General features: G+C 45.1%; 1 protein-coding gene across 2 annotated transcripts in view; it reads left to right on the top strand.

Moving 5' to 3' along the window:
• The window catches only part of TGFBR2 (transforming growth factor beta receptor 2), an 83,246-nt gene that overhangs the window by 26,009 nt on the left and 33,997 nt on the right, over positions 1-23,240 (top strand). For both annotated transcript variants that reach the window (XM_045856750.1, XM_045856749.1), the window contains exons 2-3: positions 9,413-9,581; positions 14,670-14,860. In XM_045856750.1, coding sequence (XP_045712706.1) covers positions 9,424-9,581; positions 14,670-14,860 — 349 coding nt within the window. In that variant the 5' untranslated portion in view covers positions 9,413-9,423. The remainder of the gene's footprint in view (positions 1-9,412; positions 9,582-14,669; positions 14,861-23,240) is intronic.

The raw sequence follows: 23,240 nt of genomic DNA, 5'->3' as shown, positions 1-23,240 counted from the left end.
AAACAGAACACATCCGTGAACTGTACCTGGCTCCTCTTTCCCCTCCCCCTCCCCGCAACCACCTCTGCTTTGGCATCTCCCGCCCTGGTCTACACTGGAGTTGCTTGGTTGTCAGAAACCGAGTGTCTTGGGCCTCACCCTTTAGAGCCCCTCCCCGCAGTGCAGTAATATTTCCAGTCCTTTTGCAGAGCTTGAATATGGCACTCGTCTGCTTTCACTGATATTTGCACATATTCAGTAAAAGTGTAATTGAAAACCCTTGCAGGCACTGGTTCTGCACCAGGACGCTGCAGCATGTTGGGAGGGGAGGGGTAGGGCAGGGGGTGGTAAAAACTTCCACAAAGTTTATCAGGGAAAAGCCTGGTCTCACAGGAAATTGATATTCAGACCAAATTCCTTGCTTAGTTGAAGCACATGGCTCATCTCAAATGCTTGTTTCTCTGATTCTCTAATCACTGCTATCTTTAAAAGTCCTTTCTCACCACATTTTGCTACCCATTTTTGCATAAACTTGCCTCAGTACTTTGAGATCCCATGTGCTTTCACTCCTAGGTGAATAACTCATTCTTAAAAAGCACATCTTCATGTAGACCTTTTTCATTTTCTGTTCTGATAAAAATCATGATCATGCATGTTTTTTTGTTCCCTGCGAGAACGCAAGCACCTTGAGAAAAGGTGCACACACCTTACACTGGCCAACACCTGCTCAGGGGTGTAAGATGAGGGCACTCACAGGGCAGGTAAATAATGCAAATTCGTTCAGGCTGGTTAATTGTTCTGCTAAGTGACAAATTATTTTAGCTGAATTATAATGTTACAAAATTCCATAATTTGGGCGCTCATTATCTTGCCTCCAATTTTGTTTTGTTTTTGTTTTGTTTTGACTGTCACCAAGAGAATTAATCATCTTTTATTTTCAATCATCTCTGGGTGATTTTCTTTGTTGCTACAACACTTCATCCAAGTTCTAGCAACTGAGGGAGAATTATTTTCTCAGTTACTATTACTTTATGTAAAGTACTAACTTGAAAGCACTTTCAAACACCAAGAATAAAGTTAATTTTATCAACTGGATTCCTCTCGTCCTCAGCCCCAGCCCCTGCATGCTCCTGGTTTGGGGCTCAAGTCCCTCCAGTTAGGATTGGCCAGATAAACACACTGTGAAAATCAGCTTTATCAGTGACAAACCCAAATCGCCCAGTGTGGATGGTGGTATTTGCTGCCAGCGGCTCACCCCTGCCCAGCTCTGAGGAGTTTGTTTTGTCCACCTGATCCTTATTAACGATGAAGGAAGGTGATCGAGAGGCCTAAAGCTTTTCAGCTTTTTGAATACGGCAAAGTGTCGGTATTGGGAAATACTGCCTTTGGCAAGCGTGTGGATTTTTTTCCCATCTGCTAGAGTCATTTTAAATGTTTGGGTTTTGTCTCCTAATAGGTGACCTGATTCTGGGACCTATTTTTTAAAAAGGGCAAATTCTACAAGTGTTAGAACTCAAATTGCACTTCATTCCTCAGTGATCCAGGAAACTCAGGGAGAAGCAGGAACACAGTGTGCTCATCTAAGGAGTTACCGGGCTGTGGGGCTGGGGCGCGTTAAATAGGGAAGGATGCAACCGAAGCTCCAGCTCAGTTCCTTTAAGTTGGCCACTGGAAAATGCCAGTTGCTTTTCCATTCAGCTACGGTGTATTTTATTCTATGTATGGCGTCTTTAAAATGTCCTCGTAAATCAAAATTTTAAAATCCTAAAGGCACAGTCAAGTTTTTAATTCAAAGTACTCTGTTAGATAATCCCTTTGGTGCACCCCCGTAATTCCTTAATTTACTTGTTTGGTGAAAACGAATTCATGTTTACGCAGTTTTCTTAAAGCAACCCAGAGTGAGCCATTAAACTCACGAGACAAAAGGGCTCCTGAAACCCAAACCCTCAAAGCTAAACCCCATCCGTGGAGCAGTTACTCCAGGGGGAGAAATTACTCACACGCATGCGTGCGCGCGCCCACACACCCTCCTCTCCCGTTCATTCCTCGTTACCCACATAACCGACGGTGTAGGCCGGAGTTTTATTAAAAACTTCTATAACTCGCCAGATTCACTGATTTGTTTGCTAGTTCTCGACTTTGCAGTTTTTAAAAGAGGCATCGCGTCCATTCGGTTCATTTTAGAATCGAATATTGTTCTATTATGAGATTAGGCGGACAACGTCGGGGACTTTTTTGTGCCGCCTCTACTCTCCTTGGCTGCGCACGTACAGTTTGGGCCAAGCCAACCCTATGCCCCGTATACACACCTAGAATGTCTGTGCGCCTCTCGGTGTTTCTGTCTGTGAAATGAAACATGCCTGTTTGTTGAATAATCCTGTGTTTTCAGGGACCTCACACCCGCATGATCTGGATCTCCCATTCTACTAACCCCCCTGGTCTGGGCTGTGTTCGCAGCCCTCAGTGCCTTTGCGTCTCTGCTTGCTTCTCAAAACCACCATCCTTCAAGGATGGACCCCTCTGTGAAAGTGGGAATTCGCGTGTGGGCTCTTTCACCTCTTCTGACCTCCTGTTTGCAGTTAAAGGCAAGACCCAAGGAGGGCAGGGACCAACCCTATGTTTGTTCTAAATCTCGTACTGTGTGAACATCGGAGACACTTGATAAATCCTTCATTGTTGACCATGTGGTAGGCAATGTCAATGTGGAAAACTGTCTATCTTTTCTTACTAGGTTTTTGACTAGTAAGAATGATTTTCCTGCTATTTCAAAGAGATTTTAGAGTATTGATTAGGTCATCCTTGGATGGTTTTTAACAAGTGTTGTTAAAATGAAAACATTTACATGAAAAGAAGAATTGATGTCTTTGGTCCACTTGTCTGTGATTCCTTCCTGCCCACACTGTGGTCTCCCATTTATCGAAGTGATGGTTTCTCCTGTCCTGGCCTTGGTGCCCAGAAGTTCCACCTCTCCCGCTCTCAAAACACTTATAAGTACTTATGGACTGAGGGTTGAAATACAATTTGAAACTAAAAAGGTCTTGCATTGTATTAGAAGTTCCAATTATGCAATAGATGTTCAGAGAAGAGAACTATTTCTGAAACTTCATTACAAGGTGGTTTTTTTGTTTGTTTATAGTAATTGGCTGAAGTATTTGATTAGCTTGGGGATGTCTTTCTTTCACAGGGAGTCATTAAGGGACACCTCCAAGGTTGCGTGACTTGCTTCTTTGTTCTAGGCGGGAGGATATATGTGACAGGCTGATAGACTTGTCCCACCTGGTCTCAAGGGCCATGCGTGGGGTGTGTGTTGCCAGCATCACAGCCCATGACGGCGATCTGCCAGATGGCTGCCTCAGTGTCTGACTCTGAAATGCCAACTGCAATTAAAACCTTTCTTTCAGAGAACAAGTCTTTCTATTCTGGGCCCATGCGGTGATCAGAGCCTCGGGGCCTTTCACTGTTTGAGAGGCCAGGCTTCAGAGGAAAGCAGATGGAAAGAACTGTAAGATGAGACAGGCCTTTAAGAAAGGTGAGGAATAATGCAGCAGGTCCTGGAATAACGGCGTTTCATTCAGAGCCATTTCATTATAACGTTGATGGGATGCCATAGGGAATTAACTCTAGTTTATATCAACTAGCTTATGGTCCAGTTGGTTTCATTATCCATCATGTCACTTTAAGTCCAAGAACCATCGGTGACTTCAAGTGTGGACATGATGTGTTTGATTTTGCTAGATCCAGAGGGAGTGGAGAAAGGGAAATAACTGCCAGTCAAGAACTGGGTTCTTTACAACCTTTCTGTTCAGTGTGAACCAGCAGCATGGACCTCTCCTGGGAACAGCATCTCAGGTCCTACCTGTACTGTGTCGTGAGTCTTTTAATCAAACACTACTCTAGCTGTTGCTGTGCAGGTCCTTTGTAATGCGATGAACAACTACAATCAGTGGACCTTAAGAAACATTTACCCTAGATCATGTGAACAAGCCTCTTTCAATTAGCTGGAAAGCCTATGAGCAAAAACTGCGTGGCTTTGGAAAAGATATTCTGCCTCAAAACAGCAGCATCGACTGCTGCCTCAGTTGCCAGCCCACCAACCCGCCACATACATTTCGGACTTGCCAGGTCCACAAGGTCATGAGCCAGTGGGCTACCCCACACCTGTGGGTTCAACATATTCCCCAGGGATTCACTTGTTTATTAACAAGCGAGAAGCACAGCTCTCAGGCATAGTGAGTTCTAGTCACCTATGCCTATGAGATTATGGATGATTCTATGAGATGCTGCACTTAATTGTGTCAATTTCAGTGACTGTGCTATGAAATATACAGTACAAAGTAAGATATCCAGAGGTGTTTGTAAACTAAATGGCTTCTTCAGTGCCCCCCAAAACATGCTGCAGAACAACAGTAGGTTAGATGCATGAGTTCAAGGATACACGAATACATTTCTGGTAAAGTGTTTAGATTATTTTTAGAATCTTGAGATTTTTGTGTAATTGTTCAGCTAATAGCAAACACCATTCCAGAACTGGAGTCCAGGACTCAGAATTCCAGAATGGGAGTCTGGGACTTAGAATTCCTATCCAAAATGCTGCATATTTCTCTGGAATAAGTCTAAACCTTATTAAGCTGTTCATCTCTGACCTTCAGAGATCACAAAGGTAGTTACAGAAATAGACACAGCTGAGCATTTGCTTAATTCATATTCTCGAGACCTGGAAACTCTGTGTCTCGGCGATGAGTTTGGGGAAAACGGGCCCTAAAATGAGGAAGGCTGCATGACTTAGACCAGAGAGGTCTGGGCATGTTACTCACGGGTTTGTTTGAACAGAGGGGAAATGTGACGGGCCATGTGATGCCATCAGATGCTGAGAGCAGCTGCCCGTGTTTACTTCCTTCACCGAGTGATTTTCTAGGGGGGAGACACTGGGACCTTTTCGAGGGGAACGTTATGAATCGCTAATTTGCCTGTTACGGGTAGAAAGTTCTCTAAAGATGGTCAGCTGTTCACAGAGGATCTGCAGACACAGCAGTGTGGTGAATGCAGGGGTTGGGGGGGTGGGGGGAGGTGGAAGAGGGTGTAGGGGGAATAACTGGTAATGGAGAAAATGCAATAAAACGAACTATTAAAAAATACACTGCCTTGATATGAGAACACTTTAACTAAAGAGACTTAGGAGAGTACATTAACAACCTGAATTGAAAGTGAATTTGACGTTGGGTAGGGTTTGCTATAGAGTTAATCAGGTGGCTCTTGCTGTGTTGTTTAGAGTGATAGCTCTGTCCCTGACTATTTACAGATACATTTGTCCCTTGGTGTGCGGGGGCTGGGGCACAGGACCCTACGTGTTCCAGGACCCCACGTGTTCCAGGACCCCCCATAGGTACCAAAATGCATGGATACTCCAGTCCAGGTCACCTGCACACATCCTCCTGTATACTTTTAAAGTCATCTGTAGATTACTTATGATATCTAATACAGCATAATTATTATACTGTATTATTTAGGAAACAATGACAAGAAAAACTGTCTGTCTGTGTTCAGTACAGACGCAGACATCATAGGCCTAACTACATGTCAGCAATGACTTGACCTAAAAATTTTTTCCCAAGTATTTTCCATCTGAGGTTGGTTGAATCTGTAGATGCAGACCCAGTGCATGTACAAGGCCAACTCTATGCATTTATGCATTCCTTTGGGCTCACAAACATTATGTATGAAACCTAAACATGTGTTTGACTGGTAAGGTCATGGCAGGAACTTCTTTCTCTATGTCTCATAATGCACAGAAGAAATTGTGCCCACCCCCACACCGTGCCCACTCACCCTCCACCCCACTCTGATTAGCAGCGTACTGCGTACTGCTTAGCGTGATATCAGTGACTCCCCTTTGAAGACTCTAGGATTCTTCAAGTGGAGCTTATAGACCTTCAGGGAATCTGTGAAGCAACCCTCCGAAATAATGAGCAAAAGTCTATATGTATGTCTCTCCACCCCCTCACCCCAAAGTGAGTTCATAAAGCTTTTATCAAAATGAGGTGACCCCAACAAAGGTTAAGAGTAGCTTTGCCCTGTACACTTAACTCTGTCTCAGCAACATAGCGATTCACAAAAGAGAATACCGGCTTAGAGCAAAGGCTGGAAATTTATTGACAGGCTAGAATTGTAGGAGCCTGCAGAAGTCAGCTAATTGCGAGTGGCTGGTTGGGGAGAGGCTGGAAATTGCAGTGAATGTGCCCTGCATGAAGGCTTTCGAATCAAAACAAAGCTGATCGAGATAAAATGTCTGCTCACCTTAGCAGGGGTAGCTTCTACTGTGGTAGAGAAAAAAAATGAGGCCTCCTTGCTGGCTACTTACCAGGTGATGCCACATGATAACTTATGCACCTTACCTAGCACAGTAAGTCTTAAGTTGCCAATGTACACCTTCCCCTGCCTCCACACTCCTGTGCCTCCAAGTTTGGAGTCAAGTTGGCTGTTCCCCTGGAATTCCATGGACAGGTCTTCTCTTTCCCGGCCTCACCTTCAGGCCTGTGAATTGCACAGCTTCGGGGCCCCAGGTGCACAGGCTACACCCTGAGTGGGGCCCCAAGCTGTGCAGCTGGTGACCTTTCTTTATTCTTCTTTCTCTTTTTTTCTCTTTTTTTTTTGGTGGCCTTTTTTTGCTGTTGGCCTCTTCACTGAGGATGGTGTTTTGCAGACATCAAATCCAACCCCTTCCACTTGTCACCACATCTGTGGCCGCCACTGCTGCTTCCAGCATGGTCTCATCTGTTCTTATTTATCACTCCTGACCCCTGTTACTTTTCTCACACTTCTAGCTTTTGTGAGTAAAGGACTGGCCAGCCGCCAGGAAGATGCATTTCTCCCCTAAGTGTAAAAGGGCTAATCTCAGAGCTTTGGGTAAATTTTTTTTTTCTCCAGGAAACTTCCAGCTTTATTGAGGGGCTCCCCACATCAGGCACAGAAGTTGTTTATGTGTTTGTTTGGTTGGGGGGGCAGGATTTGTTTTCTGTTTTGTTTTGTGCTGGTCGTGTTATTTTTCAGCTGGTTCTAAGGTCAGGGGTCTCAGCCTTGGTTTACACATTAAAATCACCTGGGCAGCTTCTATAATCTCTAGCACACAGTAAGTCTTGAATCAAAACAAAGGCGACCCTCCAGAATAATTGCAACAGCATAGCTGGGATAGGACCCGGTTCATCATTTTCTAAAGTGCCCTAGGTGATGGATTCCAACAGGCCCCCAAATTGATAGCCACTAATCTAGGCTAAAATCCTAACATGCTGGGAGACTGAATTCCAAGTCGTGGAAGCTTGATTTTATATTTAAAAACAAAGCTTCACCACCAAATAGATGTTTGTTTTCAACATAGTCTATCAAAAATAAAAAAACAAAGCAAAATATGGTCTACCTTTTTTTTTTTTTTTGCTTTGCCCACGCCTTGTAGGAAAACCTAAAGGGTTAAATTCCTTGTTTCACCAATGAATCCAAATCTAACCATTGCAGAAAAAATATATATTCATTGTTGCTTTAGTCCCAAATTTAACACAAGTTTCAGAGAGCACTTAGGCCTATATTTTTAGCTAAGCATAGAGCTGTAGTGCTGGGAGACACGGAGAATTTCAAAATAGTTTGCTACCTAAAAATATACTTCCTGAAATGAACTTGAGGCCTGGGAGGGATGAATGGGTTTATTTTTTCTTCTATATTTAATGTTACCACAAGAAAGCAAATCTTGAATTTATAGATATTTATATTTTTAGAGGCCCAGGAAACAGGTGCTCTGTCCGAGCGACAAAGAGGGCTGAGTGGCAAAGCGTCGATGCCAGAAATCTGAAATTTGCAAACGGGGAATGTCCATGGCATTGAGACTGCTCCTTGGGCTTTAGGCAGGGGTGTACTGAACACGGGGAGGGGAGGAGGAGGCTTTCCAAGTGTGATTCCTGGGAGAAACACACCTCCCAACTTCCTAAGGTCCAAGGACTAGTGCCAGACGTGGTCTGGGTGTTTCATCTTCCTAAGTGTCCTCAAGTTCGTGTTTATGGACCAAAAAGCCTTACAGTCTTATCTCACTTGACTCTCCAAAGGCACACCTTGACTTATCTTCATTGCCAGTGGAAACGAACCTCTTTGAAGGAAATGATGGGGAAGGAGGCGCTATACTTTTTGACTGCCTCTCAGCATGCAATATGTGAGCTGCAAAGAAGAATGAATATTGTATTTATAATCACACTTCCCGTGGATGCGGTGGGGGGAAGTGTTCTATATTTTTCCCCACGATATAAAGCACCAAAAGCAAACTTCTTATATTCATTTCTTTATGTATTTAGCTTTTCACTCATTCATTCACTCAATAAGTATTTTTGGATAGCTGCTTCTATGTGACAGGCCCTCTTCTTGCCACAGTATACAAATGAGGCAGATAAAATCTCACAGGGGTTGCATTTTGGTGGATTGTGCAGAAGATAAAACAGAATCTGGTCATAGTTACCTGTGGGCTGCTTTAGGGTGAAGAGCTGACATTTAAGCAGAGATCAGAAAGGTGACAAAAAGCCAGACAAAGGGAGTAGCAAGGCAAAGGCCTGAGCAAGGAAGGAACTTGGCTTCTTCCAGATTAGCCCAAGTGTCCAAAAGCTAATAGGTAAGGAATAAGAAGGCTGCTGCTGGTGGTGGTGGTGGTGGTGGTCAGAGAGGTAGCGTGTGGCAGACCCTTGAGGTGGAACCCTGCCTTTACTCGCCTGTAAGACTCCAGTGCCTCAACAGTGATTGGGATTATTCCTAGGCGTGACTCAGTCCATGTTCGTTCATCCACTGATTTCCCTCAAGGCAACAGAGCGAAGTCAGAGCCAGCCCTTTGCAAGAAGACCCCATAGCTCTTTCAGGTGGCGGTCAGGGACAAGGTGGCCAAGTCCCGCCTCACCTACAGGGTCTCCTCTCAGTTGCCAATTCCCTTTTGCACCTCACAGTTCTGCTGCCTAGTGGCCTCTCTGCGTGGGTGGGTGGCGCCTGTTGTCTGGCTTCCACATCCTCTGTCTTCCTCTCTATTCCGGGTTATCCTACCCTCATCTGTTTCCTCAACTATCCACCCAACTAGACTCTAACTTCCCAATGGGTACTTTTCCTGGTGCTCCCAGCACCCAGAACAATGCAATGGGCCAGTCCAGTCTCTGTTTCTTGATGGAACGATAAGGTTCGTATAGGAAGAGTGCCTTATAAAATCACGGACAAAAGCAAGAAGTTATTCCAACCTCCCCCTACCCTGCAATGGCTTTTGTTACGGATTACATAGGGGCAGGGAATTCTCACGCCTTCCTCCGTATTCATTCTTCTGACATCAGGTTCGTTTGAAACTGCATAACAGCATCAGGAACTCATTGGCAGGGTGCCTGGCCGTGAGATAATCACTCAGTGTATCTTTCTGTTCCCTCCACAGTTAATGATGACATGATGATCACCAACAACAACGGTGCAGTCAAGTTTCCACAGCTGTGTAAGTTTTGTGATGTGCGGTCTTCCACCTGTGACAGTCGCAAATCCTGCGTGAGCAACTGCAGCATCACATCCATCTGTGAGACGCCACACGAAGTCTGTGTGGCCGTCTGGTAAGGTCGCCTTTTCAACAATCTTTCCCTCCCCCGCCTTATAGTAGGTAACACGGGCTCGTGGAGCATAGAGTCCTGGTGTGTTCATGCCCCAAGCGCAGACAGTGTCCCAGTTCCCTCTCTCAAACCATCTTTTAATTGTTAAATGAAGTTTCCAGAGATAGTCTGTACATTTTCAAGTGCACACACACGTGTGTCTATAGGAGATGACCCTTAATATTTGTAAAAACTCTGGAGACCCTTCCTTGTATGAAAAAGTGGAATATGACACTCGGTAGTCATCTGATGACACCCCCTTGGCGCCCCATAGTGACGCCAGGAGCTTTGTTCTTCTGAGGCGACCTCAGTCTGGTTTTGTGGAAAGGGAACAGATGACAGGTGGGCTGTTGGAAGAGGAAAGCACTTTTCAAAAAAAAAAGGGGAAGCAGTTCCTGAACCAGAAAACAGCCCATTCCTTAGGGGGCCTGGCCGTGTCCTCACACCACCCTGCGCTACACACCACATCTTTCTCTTGGATCAGTTCCCTCTATCCTCTCCCTCCCCGTGCTCTCTCCCCCAAACCTCACCACACACACACACACACACACACACACACACACACACACACAGTGGGTGCTCATAAATCATCCAACTAATTCATAGTTATAAATTGGGAGTATGAGTGAGAGATCAAAGAAAAATAGGGATCATCAGAAAAGTACCATTTTATAAAAATGTGTAAGTTCATTAATGCAATACAACATTTTGCAGCTGTATTCTGCTGTTTTGAATTCACGGGCTGTTTTTAAGTAACTGATGGGTCTCCTGGCCAGTGGCCGATGAGAATATAAACCCAAATATCCTTCCCTCCTTTTGCGGAATGAGTCTTTTGGACTTTCTCCAGACCACATGTAGTCAGTCTTGATGATAGATCTAAAAACCTTGCGAATTCTGTACCTGCTGAGGTACGAACTCATTTCTCAAGATCTAAAGGGGTGTGAGCAGCAAAGACGAGTCACGACAGCCCACTGTACCTGCCAGCTCCATTCACGTCCAGTTCTGAGACATGCTTCTGGAAAAGGAATTGTGACAAAGATTGTGTTGAGAAGAAGGGACGGTGTGATCAGAGGTTAGAAGCTGTGCCATCTGAGGAATGGCCCAGGCAATGAGACGGATCCAGGAGAGAAAGGACGTGATATCTCCTGAGATATCTCAAATGGACAATATAATAACCGTTTTCTTCATAGCTCTGAAGGGCAGGAGGAGGACCTACAAAGTTTACAAGGAGACAGACATGTGCTCAGTACATGTTTAAACATTCTCATTATCATGGTTTCCCAACAGCAGAAGAGACTTCCTTCTCGGGAAGAGTCACACAAAGTTCGGCAGAGGCTGGGTGACGGGCAAGTCTAGTGCAGGGAAGATTGAGACACCCGACGGGATGACCTCAAGGCTTCCTTCTTCACTTCTCTTCTCCGCTGACCATCTGTGCTTAAACATCCACTGTGGTGTGAGCGGACACTTCTGCCAATGGGAAAAAAAAGGCTCTTTTAATTAAGATGTTTTTCCTGGACTCGCAGTACAAGTCCAAATGATTGATTGTGAATCAGGTTGCTGGAATAGAAGCTTTGCTTGTCTCGGCAAATGTGAGCATGTGGGGGAGAGGAAGCCTCCCTGTCTCCTCCGGGACCCGGCTGCAAAGAGGAAATACAGTGAATGTGAATTTCCACCTGTCTCGGTGAAGACAGATAGTCCCGTGGAGTGGGAGTGTGATGAGGAGAAAGGTACAGGCAGGGGATGCGGTGCTGTACACCCTGACCCCCTTCAGCATCGAGGGTCTCACCCCCACAGCCTCGGGAGCACTGGCTGCTGAAGGATTATCCCCCAGTCCCTCCTGGGAACCCCCTGCCTGAGCAGAACTGCTTCATTCCAGTTCGGCCTTTCTTCAAGTTTGGCCCTTCTTCCTGGGCAACTCCCATCCTATAACTGAAAGATGCGAGGGTCCAAATGCCTGGCCGCTTTGCCTCAATTTGGGATAGCGCTGACGGACCATCCCAGCTTTATGAGTCCTGAGGGATCAGCCGAGTCCTGTAATTGCAACCTGTGTTGCGGTTCAAATCCTCCAACGTGCGGTGCTGCTCCCTTCAGTCACTTACAGGCGCCTCTCCAAAAACCTCCTGCACAGAAACCTAGTGGCCTCAATGTCTGTTTCCAGGGCACCCCAAACAGGAAAGGAGGATGTTTTAGAAATAGCCACAGGCAGAAACTGAAAGCCTCTGCCACCATGGTGCATGCCTTCCAAGGTCTTTATCAGTCTCAGTGTTCATTTCACTCATTTGTTTGTTTGTTGTATAACTAATGTCAAGCTGTGCACCCATTTCATGTAAAATGTTCAAGTTCTTCCCAAGAATAGAACTATATTGGAGCCAAAATTAATTTCATGACTGTGTTTTTTTGTCCCCCAGTGGCTACTGACAAACTCCTCAATTGCTCAGAGCAAACATGGCAGGACAAAGAAGTCTGTATTTTTTTTTTAAAGAAAGACTTCTTTTTTTTAAAAGATTTTATTTATTTATTTTTAGAGAGGGAAGGGAGGGAGAAAGAGAGAGAGAGAAACATCAACGTGCGGTTGCTGGGGGCCATGGCCTGCAACCCAGGCATGTGCCCTGACTGGGAATTGAACCTGCGATGCTTTGGTTCGCAGCCTGTGCTCAATCCACTGAGCTACGCCAGCCAGGAGAAGTCTGTATTTTTATTGATGTGTTTTCCCTTCCTACGCTTAGCTGTGTGAAGTGAGTTCTGCTGTCAGGGAGAGCACTGTTGCAGGACTGAGTGGAGAAAGCAGTGAAGGACTTGACCCAGACTCAAGTATCGTAGCTCAGTTTCCTCTCTGTAAGGTTAGTTCTCTAGGCAGTGAGGGTGTGGAAAGCAAGAGGCTCCGGAAGAGAGGCCCCATCATTACAGAGCAGTGGCACTCACAGTGCCTTCCTCCTCCCATTCCTTGGCCTTTAGAAGCTTCACAGCAGAGAGATGCTCTGCTTTTCCCTGGGAGAAGAGAGGTCTCAATGTGCCTTCCTATGTATCTGTGCATATGTGCATATGTATGCACAACACACACACACATGCACCCGCTTTGGGGGCAGGGAGGTGGTCTTGTTTCAAGGCCACCATTTCTGCTAGGACATCCTAGTAGCTTTCAGGTGAAAGATGAGGAAATTTTTAAATGTACGTCATTTGCTATGTGATCATGTGCCAAGTCAAGTCTTATCGCATTACCTGCTAGCGCCCTGGAGTGAGGATTCTGATTGCTGCTCCTCTTCTAACAGCAGGGGTGTGCAGAGCAAGGCCTTGCCTCTCTTGGCATTAGTTTGAGAACAGTTGATGTGTATCACGAAGTGGCATGCCTGCTTCTGCTGGAGTCGCCTCTGGGCAGGCTGGGCAGGATGGATGTCGCAGATAACTTCATTCCTGGCTGGGTGTTCCAGCCTCACCCTTATTCCTCCCCTTCTTATCCCCTTGTTGACACACTGTCCTTTAGTGACCTTCAGTTAAGCACCGAGTGGGGGCAGTGGACAAGTTGCTCTCTCCCTGTGGGTATGGGCCCACCTCTTTTCCAAGTGGAAGCTGTGTCCTAGCTGCTCCCATTTTTCTCACTGTGAGCGGTGAGCTTGTGTGTGTTTTGGGGGTGAGAGGAGTTGATTGGCGAGTGTGCACTGGTGTGTGTTGGCACATTACACTCACATGCATGCCCTCAGAATCCTTCCCAGGACACATTGCACGTTACACGTGCAGAACTGACTGAACCTATCGTGTAGTTTAAGACCTGATTTCCCCTCCAGTGTAGAAGCTACCATCCAAGGCAACAGTGTGTTGCATCTGAAGAGGGCACAGATGGGAGGAAGGATGTCAGACCCACCTTGGCACTGGACACAGTCATCCAAGATGGCAGGTTTATAAGGGGAGCAGAGGGAAGCAGGCAGAGAAATAATGCATTTCCCAAGGATGCCAGAGTTTTACTTTGGCTTCTGCAACTTTAACAGCGGGTATTAATCATGTCACTTTTTAGATGTAATGTACACGTAGAGCCAATTGAGCATTTCATAGGGCCCAAGTAAAATGTAAGAGATTCACTGAGTCCGGAGCTGAGTGACTTTCCAAATGTGTGATGTGACGAAATACAAAATGTAGACGGAATGAGTTGATGACAGCCTGAAAGAGTTCACTGAACCGTACATGAACAACACCTTGCAGGTCTTTCCCGTGTGTTTTAATTTCTTTTCCTTTTCTGTTCCTTTGTAATTTTGAAAACTGCACTTCTTTATCTAGGAAGCATCTTCCATTTTCTCAGCACAGCCAGCTGATGACAGGGATGGTGCCTTCCCTCACAGTGACCTGGGGGCCCAGCAAAAAAAAACAACAAAAAAAAGAGGAAGCACTACTGCTTTCCCAGACTGCTGTTTGAGAACAAGTTATTTAGACTTGACCCTGGTTCTGCCAGATAAACTAGGGTGTGGCTTGCGCCTTGCAGCACATTCAGGGTGGAAGTTTAAACCATCCCGGGGCCCCAACACCCTTTTGTTTCAGTGCCCTGCCCTTTGAGGACTGACTTAAGACAATGTGTAAAATTCTCTGCCAGTGTAGCCCCTGAGGTAAGCCCTCGTGTTTTTATCATAAGTGGGCTCTGAAAATAAGCAAAGGAGCCCTGGCTGGCGTAGCTCAGTGGTTTGAGCTCAGGCTGTGAACCAAAGTGTCACAGGTTCGATTCCCAGTCAGGGCACATGCCTGGGTTGCAGGCCATGGCCCCCAGCAACCGCACATTGATGTTTCTTTCTCTCTCTCTTTCTCCCTCCCTTCCCTCTCTAAAAAATAAATAAATAAAATCTAAAAAAAAAAAGAATAAGCAAAGGAAAAACTAAAACAAGTAGAAAAAGCACAGGAGACTAGAGGACAACCCGTTAATGTTGGAAAACAGGAACCGGCTGCCATTATTAGAAACAACTATATGAAGGAAATGCGTCGCAGGTTGCTTTTCTAGCCAGAGACCATATAGTCATCCATTCTCTTTTTCTCTCTCCCCGGCTCCCGCTCCACCCATGAACTACACCAAAGGAGGAAGAATGACGAGAACATAACACTAGAGACGGTTTGCCATGACCCCAAGGTCCCCTACCATGGATTTATTCTCGAAGATGCTGCTTCTTCAAAGTGTATTATGAAGGAAAAAAAAGTGAATGGCGAGACTTTCTTTATGTGTGCCTGTAGTGCCGAAGAGTGCAATGACCACATCATCTTCTCTGAAGGTAAGTTTTCTCCTCTTGATGGTCCGGGGCTTGACTTGCTGTGTGTTGATTTCCCGTGTCCCTGGTCTGCAGTCTCAGAGTGTGCATTTCATCCTCCTGTGGCTGATGCTGGCAAGGGAGCCACAGGAGGTGCTTGTGTAGTTACAGTGTTGGTTCTGGTCCTTATTGAATCTGGCTCATAGGACCCACACTATTATTGTCTTTGCCAAATAGTGTCCTTCCCCTAGAGTAGTGGTTCTGAAAGTACAGCATCACCGGAGCATTTGTTAGAAATGCACATTCCAGGGAAGGAAACTTCCCCACTGAACCAGAAACTCTGGGTGCTGGGCCCAGCAATCTGTATTTCAACAAACCTTCCAAGGGATTCTAATCCAGCTAAAATTTGAGAGCCACTGGTCCAGATTAGAGGAGACTATTTGATACAAGTGGGGACTTGCTTTGAATGAACACACGTGGTTTTGTGTGCATGTTCCTTGGATTTGTCTAAAAGGTTATTATTATTGGCCCCATTTGAGAGAAGAACTGGGAAAGGCAGAGGGAAAAATAGTGAGTCCAGGTTTACCCATGGAGACGGGGAGGACTAAATTAGCTAATAGCCTTTATCTTTGAAGTTCAGTATTCACTCAGCTTGAAAGAAGGGCACACTCTACTCCGTCAGTTAAAAAAAAACTATTGAATAATTTTTAATTACAAGAGCAGTATATGTCCTTATCAAAAATTCAAACAATCCAACAATATGCAAAATTTGAAAAATGAAAGTACATTAACCTTATCTCCTCATTCCCAGCTCAACAGATGATCAGTTGAGAGTTTGTGGAATGCCCACGTGTCTCTGTCAGTCATTCATTCAATCTCTGCTTCTTTCTTTTCTTTCCTTACTCCCTCCTTCCTTCCCTGCCCCTCTCCATCCAGGCATCTGTCCATCTGTCCAACTATCCCTGCATCTCTCCTCTGTCCATCCATCTATCCACCTCATTCACTCACCCATCTTTCCGTGCACATAGTTGATGAGACTATAAATATTACTGGGCAACTTTTTTTAAGCAACCACTTTTTACTTCTCTTTCTAAAGACGTTAAAACATAGAGATACACTGCACACCTCTTAGTTGTATAGAAGTCCATAATGTGGATTATCTTCTATGACTGATCAAACCATTTCCATTGGGTGGACTATTTAGGTATCTCCAGTTTTTCACTTAATGCTACATTGAACATCTTTGTGCTAATATCTTGCATAGGTGGTCTGTGGATATTTCTGCAAGATAGATTTCTTTCTAAAAGTGAAGTTTCTGGATCAAAGTTATGAACGTTTTAAATATAATAACCACGACTAAATTGTTTTCCTTCAAAAAAGATATCTGAGCATATGGATTTCCATGTATCTTCTCCAACACTGGGGATTATAAGCCTTTTCATTTTGCCAGTCTGATAGTGAAAATGATATTCTCTTGGTTTTAGGAATGTCAATTCAGAATGGGAAAAGGTTACTTTAAGCCAAAATAAAAACTCCTTTTGGAACATACGTGCTGCGTCTGCACACTCCCTGAGTGTGTCCCAGTGATGGGAAATGACACGTCTCCTGTGTTGTGCCCGGTGCTCACCAGCACTGCAGACTCACCCTCTCCTCTCTGTGTCCTTGCCCTGCTGCCAATTCCCTTCTCGCTCCTGGTCCAGCTTCCCACTTACGCCAACTGCTCAGTACACGAAGGCGGACGTGGACAGCTTGTTGGTGCAACACAATCTCCAAAGTCACTCCTCTCTCCTGTTTTTCTCATTCTATAAACACACCATTTTCCTCATGTTCCTAATGTCATTTGAGGTAGGAGGGAAGCTGTAAGTAGATTCAACCACAATGAAGCATGATAACACTCGATATCCTGGCTTAACATGTCAACTTTCTCCTAGTACTTCAGCTTTTAAAAGAAGGTCCAGGCTAAGCTAAAGAAATTAATCTCTAAGAGTAGAACATCCAGACATATTTACCATCATTTGGGAAAGGTTTTTTTCTCCTTTTTCATACTGACTTGCCCACAATGGAAGAGTTTATTTCATCCTCCAAAGACACAATTTGACAAATGACCTGCAAGTTGGATGTGTATTTATTACTACAAGCTCTTAAGATACCAATGACTTCAGTTTTTAGTGTATTTCAAATCAGGTAATAATCACAAGCCCACATTAATATATTTTCCCTCTTACTCATTGTTAGACAACTTCTTATGATGTGACATAACTACCCTGAAGGCAATTTCTCATGTACACCTCTAGAAATCCAGCACAGCTGATGACTCAGATGTCTTGGTGATTTTGGAGTCTTTTAACATATTCCAAGGTTGTTTGCATTTAGTCTTCTAAAGTGAATATTCTAGGGGGTGTTTGCTTTTAAGCATCTCTCTTCTTCTTTTTTTTTAAGATTTTATTATTTATTTCTTAGAGAGGGAAGGGAGGGAGGGAGAGAGAGAGAGAGAGAGAGAGAGAAACATCAGTGTGCAGTTGCTGGGGGTCATGGCCTGCAACCCAGGTAAGTACCCTGACTGGGAATCAAACCTGGGACACTTTGGTTCACAGCCCACGCTCAATCCACTGAGCTACGCCAGCCAGGGCTAGCATCCCTCTTCTCTGCAGTGAGATCTTTCCTCCCCACCTAAAACAGCAGCATTTGGGGGTCCATTTCTTCCCTGTACTAAAGCATGAAAAGTCTTGATGTACTCTCCTCCGGTCCAAGTCAAACAAGATGGTGAACACAAAATCTCTGGAGTGTCTTCCATTGTGTTTTTTTTAAAATTTTTTATTATTAGTACAGAACTCTCCTCTTGTTGCCAGAGATATGATCTGCAGACACAATGGATGATAATTATTTACATCGCCTGATTTCTTAAATATGTGAGGAGGAGAATGTTGAGCCACAAATTTTCTTTTCAAATGTAGCTCTGTATTTTCAGTGCTGGTATGAGTCTGCATTCAGAGAGGATGTTCTGTTGCTCTGTGTACAGTGCTCAGACCTTCCCATAGCATGGCCTCAGTTGATCTCAGAGCCGCCCCACAAAGAAGGCACTGCTAGCGTCCTCACCCTAGGGATGAGGAAGCTTCCAGAGAAGTTGAACACTTTGTCCAAAATCACATGACAAGTAGGTGCCATAGGTAGGATTTACAATGGGCTGTGTATGAACTGAAAAATCTGTGAGTGTTTCCTTCTCTCCCTCCCTCCCTCCTTCCCTTTTCTCCTTCCTTCCTTCCTTCCTTCCTGCCACCCTCCCTCCTTCCCTCCATTTTCCCTCCCTCCCTTTCTTCTCTTTGTATTTCCTGCTTTTCCTCACTCTCTCTCATGCTGCTTGTCTAAACAGATAATATTTACACATATTTTAAAAAATCAAATGCTTCAGAATGGGTACAGTGAAAAGAAAGTCCTCCTTTCATTTTGTTCCCTAATTTCCCTGGCCTTTGTGAACGGTTGATTGCCCATTCTTCCAGAGGGACTTCTTCTGTAAGAAATTCTGCACGGAAACCCTGCAATTTCTTCAACAGTCAAGCTTTATTGATGTGTAGTTTAATAAAATAAAGTTCACCCTTTTAAACTGTCCAGTTGGCCAAAGTGTGACCCATGCGGACAGCTGTGTAACCACTACCACAATCAAGAGACAGAACACTTTCGTCACTCCCAATAAGTTCCCTCGAGCCCCTTTGCAGTCATATTGGGATTTTTATTCACATTTAAAAAATTTGGTTGCCTTTTTTCTTTGTGATTTTCATATTAGTTAGGCAATGTCAAGACCTCAGTCTTCTGAAGAATGGGCATGTGGAATGCCCCCGGCCTCAGGTGAGAAGCTTAGTCTTGAAAAAAAAAAAGTAAAAAAAAGAAAGAGAGAGAAAGAACGCAAAGAAAGAGCCACGTCTCCATCACTTAGCAACATAGCAGATAGTGTGAGGGCGGGGTGGGCCTCCACCTACGGTCTGCTCCTCACAAACGCGCTCCAAAAGTCACGTCTCCTTGTCCTGCCTGTGAAGGTCACCTTGTCAGAAGATGTTGTGCAGGTTTCTGAGGCAATTGGAATGTACACCAAGACCTAAGATTCCAGCTGGAAGAGAGGGTATTTGGATTGGTTTTATGGATGGCCTGGTGATAGCTGTGAGTCACATATGACTGATAAGCCTCCAGGGCCGAAGCGAACGTAGGATGTAGGAGGAGAGAAGCCAGAGCTAACAGTCACCCTATTTGCTGGCCAAGGTCGTATCCACCTTGCAAAGGCATTACGTGGTTCTCACTGAAACTTTAAGAATCATCCCCAACCTGTCATTATTTTGTTAAAGATTTTATTTATTCATTTCTAGAGAGGGAAGGAGGGAGAAAGAGCAAGAGAGAGAAACGTCGATGTGTGGTTGCTGGGGGCCATGGCCTGCAACCCAGGCATGTGCCCTGACTGGGAATCGAACCTGCGATACTTTGGTTCACAGCCCGCGCTCAATCCACTGAGCTACACCAGCCAGGGCTCCCAACCTGTCATTTTTATTCATTGCATAAATGGTTTGGAAGTGCCATAATGACACTTCGTTTGCAGAGCACTAGGGGAGGAAATGATGTCTGCTCTTTTAGGTAAGAGAGAAATAGTCCAGGGTGATGGTTCAGAGTGGCAGACAGAGGTAGGTTTCCTGGACCTAAGGCCCACGCTACCACTCACCAGCATTGCCACCCTGGGCCACCTACCTGACACGTCCATGCTTCAGTCTCCTCATCTGTTAAATAAAAATGACAGGTAGAGGGGGGTTGTTGTGATGTGAAGATTGACTCGATTCACACACACAAGGCATTGACCACAGTGCCTGGTGTAGCAGCAGGAGTCACACACTAGCCCTTAGCTGTTAGTATTATCTGGGCTTTTTCTATAGGGGTTGGGACTCCTGCTTATCTTCACACATGAAGCCAGCAGGGTTCAGCCCTCAGGTATGTTCCAGCATTGCAGTTTTGTAGCTGAGCTTGGACCACGTGGTGCTAGCAGAGCAGTGATGTCTAGATATCGCGCCACCAGAGTTTTGGAGAAGCCTTTTCTCTCTAATCCGTGCCCCATCCAGGTTCTCATTCTCCACATGACTTCACAGAGGAAGGGGAACGTGCTGAGCCTAGGATTTCTAATCAAAGCTAACCGTGTCGCTTGACACCCTTTGATAATATTACAAATTAGGCACGTTGTTCCAGATTTGTCTCACAACCACAGCTGGAGGCAGCTAAATAAAACAGGAACAACTCACAGGGTCTTTCAGATCAGTGATTTGGGTAATCTCAGTTCTGTGCTTGCTCAAGGGATTCACTCCCTCTTCTTGTTTTTTAGCAGAAAGTTTGTTTTTTGGGCCACGTGGACTTCTCATGGACCGCCTGTGCCACCATTGACCCACTAGGCTGATAATGGTGCTATTGGTTGGAGCTGTTACGAGAATTACAGGGGATGATGTTGGGAGTGTCTCGCCTAGCAGCGCCTCCTTTCTTACTCATTGCTCCTCTGGGTAAGGAGGCCACTCTAGAGGTGAGGCAAGGAGCTCACCTCTCCTGAATGGTGAAAGCCCTCGCTACTCAAAGCATCAGCAGAGCAGCACCCGGGAGCTTGTTAGAAGAACAGAACCATGGGGCCCTCCTAACCTTTTGTATTAGCACCTGTGTTGTAACAGTGCCCTCGGTGACCTGTTTGCCCCCTAAGTGTGGAAGGCACCAGTATGAACCCCCACAGCTGGAGATGGAATCAGACATGGGTCTTGTTAACTTCATGCTGGTAACTTGTGAGCTAATCAGCTCAAGAGGCATGGCTTTGGTATTATACATGGTCCTTTGGAAACAAGCTAGATATACTTCACTCCGTCCATTCATGTAACAGAACTCCCTGGTGAGATGTAGGTGTTTGGCAACAGCGATGGTGAAGTTCATTTTTTTATATACTCTGCAAACTTTGTATTATCATGGGTCTGGATGTAGAGACAATCACTTTTTCAGTAACATTTATTTGGTCTCCATGAAAACGTTTGTGTTAGTTGATCTGTGGGATTATCCCCCAATGTTTTCCAGAGCAAGAAGACATTTAGGGATGCTTTCAAGTTGCGTTTTCGAACATGTTGTTCTGAATTGGAGCTATAAGAGAATTGTTTGGGAGCTTGAGGGCTCTGTAGAGCTACCACACAAGTTACAGAGTGGCATTTTAAAAAAAAATCGCCTGAATCAGTTTGTTCCTCTTCCATCTGCTGGAGTTGGGTACATGGAAAGCCAGAAGATGACTTGTGGGAGCTTAAAGGAGCTCCCTGCTTCTGGAAGGCTTCTAGTTCCCAGAGGACTGGTACCCTGGCCCTCCCGTCTTTCCTCCTGACTTAGAGCTGCACTGCTTGTTCTGGAAACTGAGTGGCACCATGGCCACGCAGGGAAGGGAATTAGCGCTAAACTCAAGTGCTGGACTTAGAAGAGTTTGGTTGCAAGGCCAGAGGCCCACCCCCTTTCATAACTGAGTGCGGGCAAGCCAGCACCACACCCTAGGCCCAGGCTGTGGGGGTTCGTGAACAGCAGTAGCAGTGATCCCTGCCCCGGGGCGAGAGCCTCACTGTGGACTGGTTCACCACTGTCAGGTGCGTTGTCTTGTTTTCTGGAGTCAACATTTTGCGGGGGCGAGGCGCGGGGGGCAGTATGTTTTCACCCTTCCTCAGCTTTATGGAGGTGTAACTCACAAAGTAAATCAGTAGACATTTAAAGGGTACATCAGGACAATTTAATATATGTACACATTTTGCAAGGGGCCTGCCGTCTACACAGTTGGCCTGTTTGTCCTTTTTGTGCGTGTGTAAGGATATTGAAGTTCTACTCTCTTAGCAAATTGTAACTGAACAATCCATTGTTATCAACTGTATTCACCGTGTTTTACATTAGAGTCTCAGCACTTACTCATCTTATGCTGAAAGTCTGTACTCTTACCAACCTCCCTGCTGCCCCCCACCCCAGCCCCTGGCAACCACCATCCTGCTCTTTGTGAGTTTGACTTATTTTTAGATGTTACATTTCAATGATCCCAGGAAGTATTTGTCTTTTTCTGTCTGGCGTATTTTACTTAGCATAAAGCCCTCAAAGCTATCCAGGTTGCTAGAAATTATATAGATATATAATTTTCTTTATCCATTCATCCACTGATGGGCATTGGGTTGTTTCCATACCTTGGCTGTTGTGAATGATGCTGCAGTGAACCTGGGGGTGCGGATATCGCTTCAAGCTCCCTTTGGAGCTTGACCCCGAAGTTTTCATTTCCTTTGGAGATCGACCCAGAAGGGCAATTGCTGCACCATATGGAAGTTCCAAGTTTAATTTTTTGAGGAACCTCCATGCTGTTTTCCTTTATAGCTAAACCAATGTACAATCCTACCATGGAAAAGGTTCTCTTTTTTCCTACATCCTCGCCAACACTTGTTTCCCCTTGTCTTTTTAGAGTTATATATAACCTTTTTATGCTCAAATGAAACCCATGAAATTTGCTTATCCGAACTCTTCATTTTACTGACCAAGAAATGGGCCATGAATTTCCTCGAGATCTCATGGTTGGTTCTCCATGTTTTGTCCCTAGGAGAGTTGGAGAATCTTGTTTGTTTTTTAGGGAATATCCTCACCCTTTGACATTCAGGTCAGGTGGGGGGAGTCTTCTTTATCAGTCTAATACCCATGGAGGTCTACACACTTGACATAAGAGGCTGCCTGGTCCGTGGGCACACAGTGGATCTCTGAACTCATCATTCAGTGAGTCCTTGGCAAGCTGTGCATCCCAGGCTTACACTACTCACGTTTGTGGGGAATGATGTTTAAAAATGAAGGCCAGCAGGATGCTCACCTTTTGAGATTGCGGTCTCCACAGTGAGATTTTCTGGGTTCAACTCCCAGCTGAACTATTTATAAGCTGCTTGTCCTTGGGTGAACTAATTCACCTTAGTTTTCCCCTCTGAGAAATGGGGACAGAAATAGTGCTCATTTTCCATAGGATTTTTTGTAAGGATAAATGAGTTTATTTATGTAGGGAACTTAAAATAGCACCTGGAACAGAGCAAGTATTCAATACATTTTGGCTGTTAACTATTGTTCCCCTAGATTCAAATGTCTTATCTTCGGATTTTGCCAGATGAGGGGGAAAGAAGCTTTAGACCAACATCATGCTGCTTTCGCTCTTCCTTCCTGAAAATTCCTTCAGCTGAGCTGTGTCTCGGTGCCGTGCACCATAAGCAACATTCCTGTGAATCTGCATGATGTCTCCCCTGTAAAGAATGCTGTGGAGGAAACTCTTTAGTGTGTTGTATTGTGATCTTCCTGAGGAAGCCAGGAGATTTTTCTCTGAGCGCTCTGCCCCAGAAAGATTGTTCCTGCAGGAGGATCT

Source organism: Phyllostomus hastatus, unplaced genomic scaffold (assembly GCF_019186645.2).
Source record: "Phyllostomus hastatus isolate PE091 unplaced genomic scaffold, TTU_PhHast_1.1 phas_scaffold_129, whole genome shotgun sequence".
Classification (NCBI taxonomy): Eukaryota; Metazoa; Chordata; class Mammalia; order Chiroptera; family Phyllostomidae; genus Phyllostomus; species Phyllostomus hastatus.
This window is presented reverse-complemented; position numbering and strand designations above follow the sequence as displayed.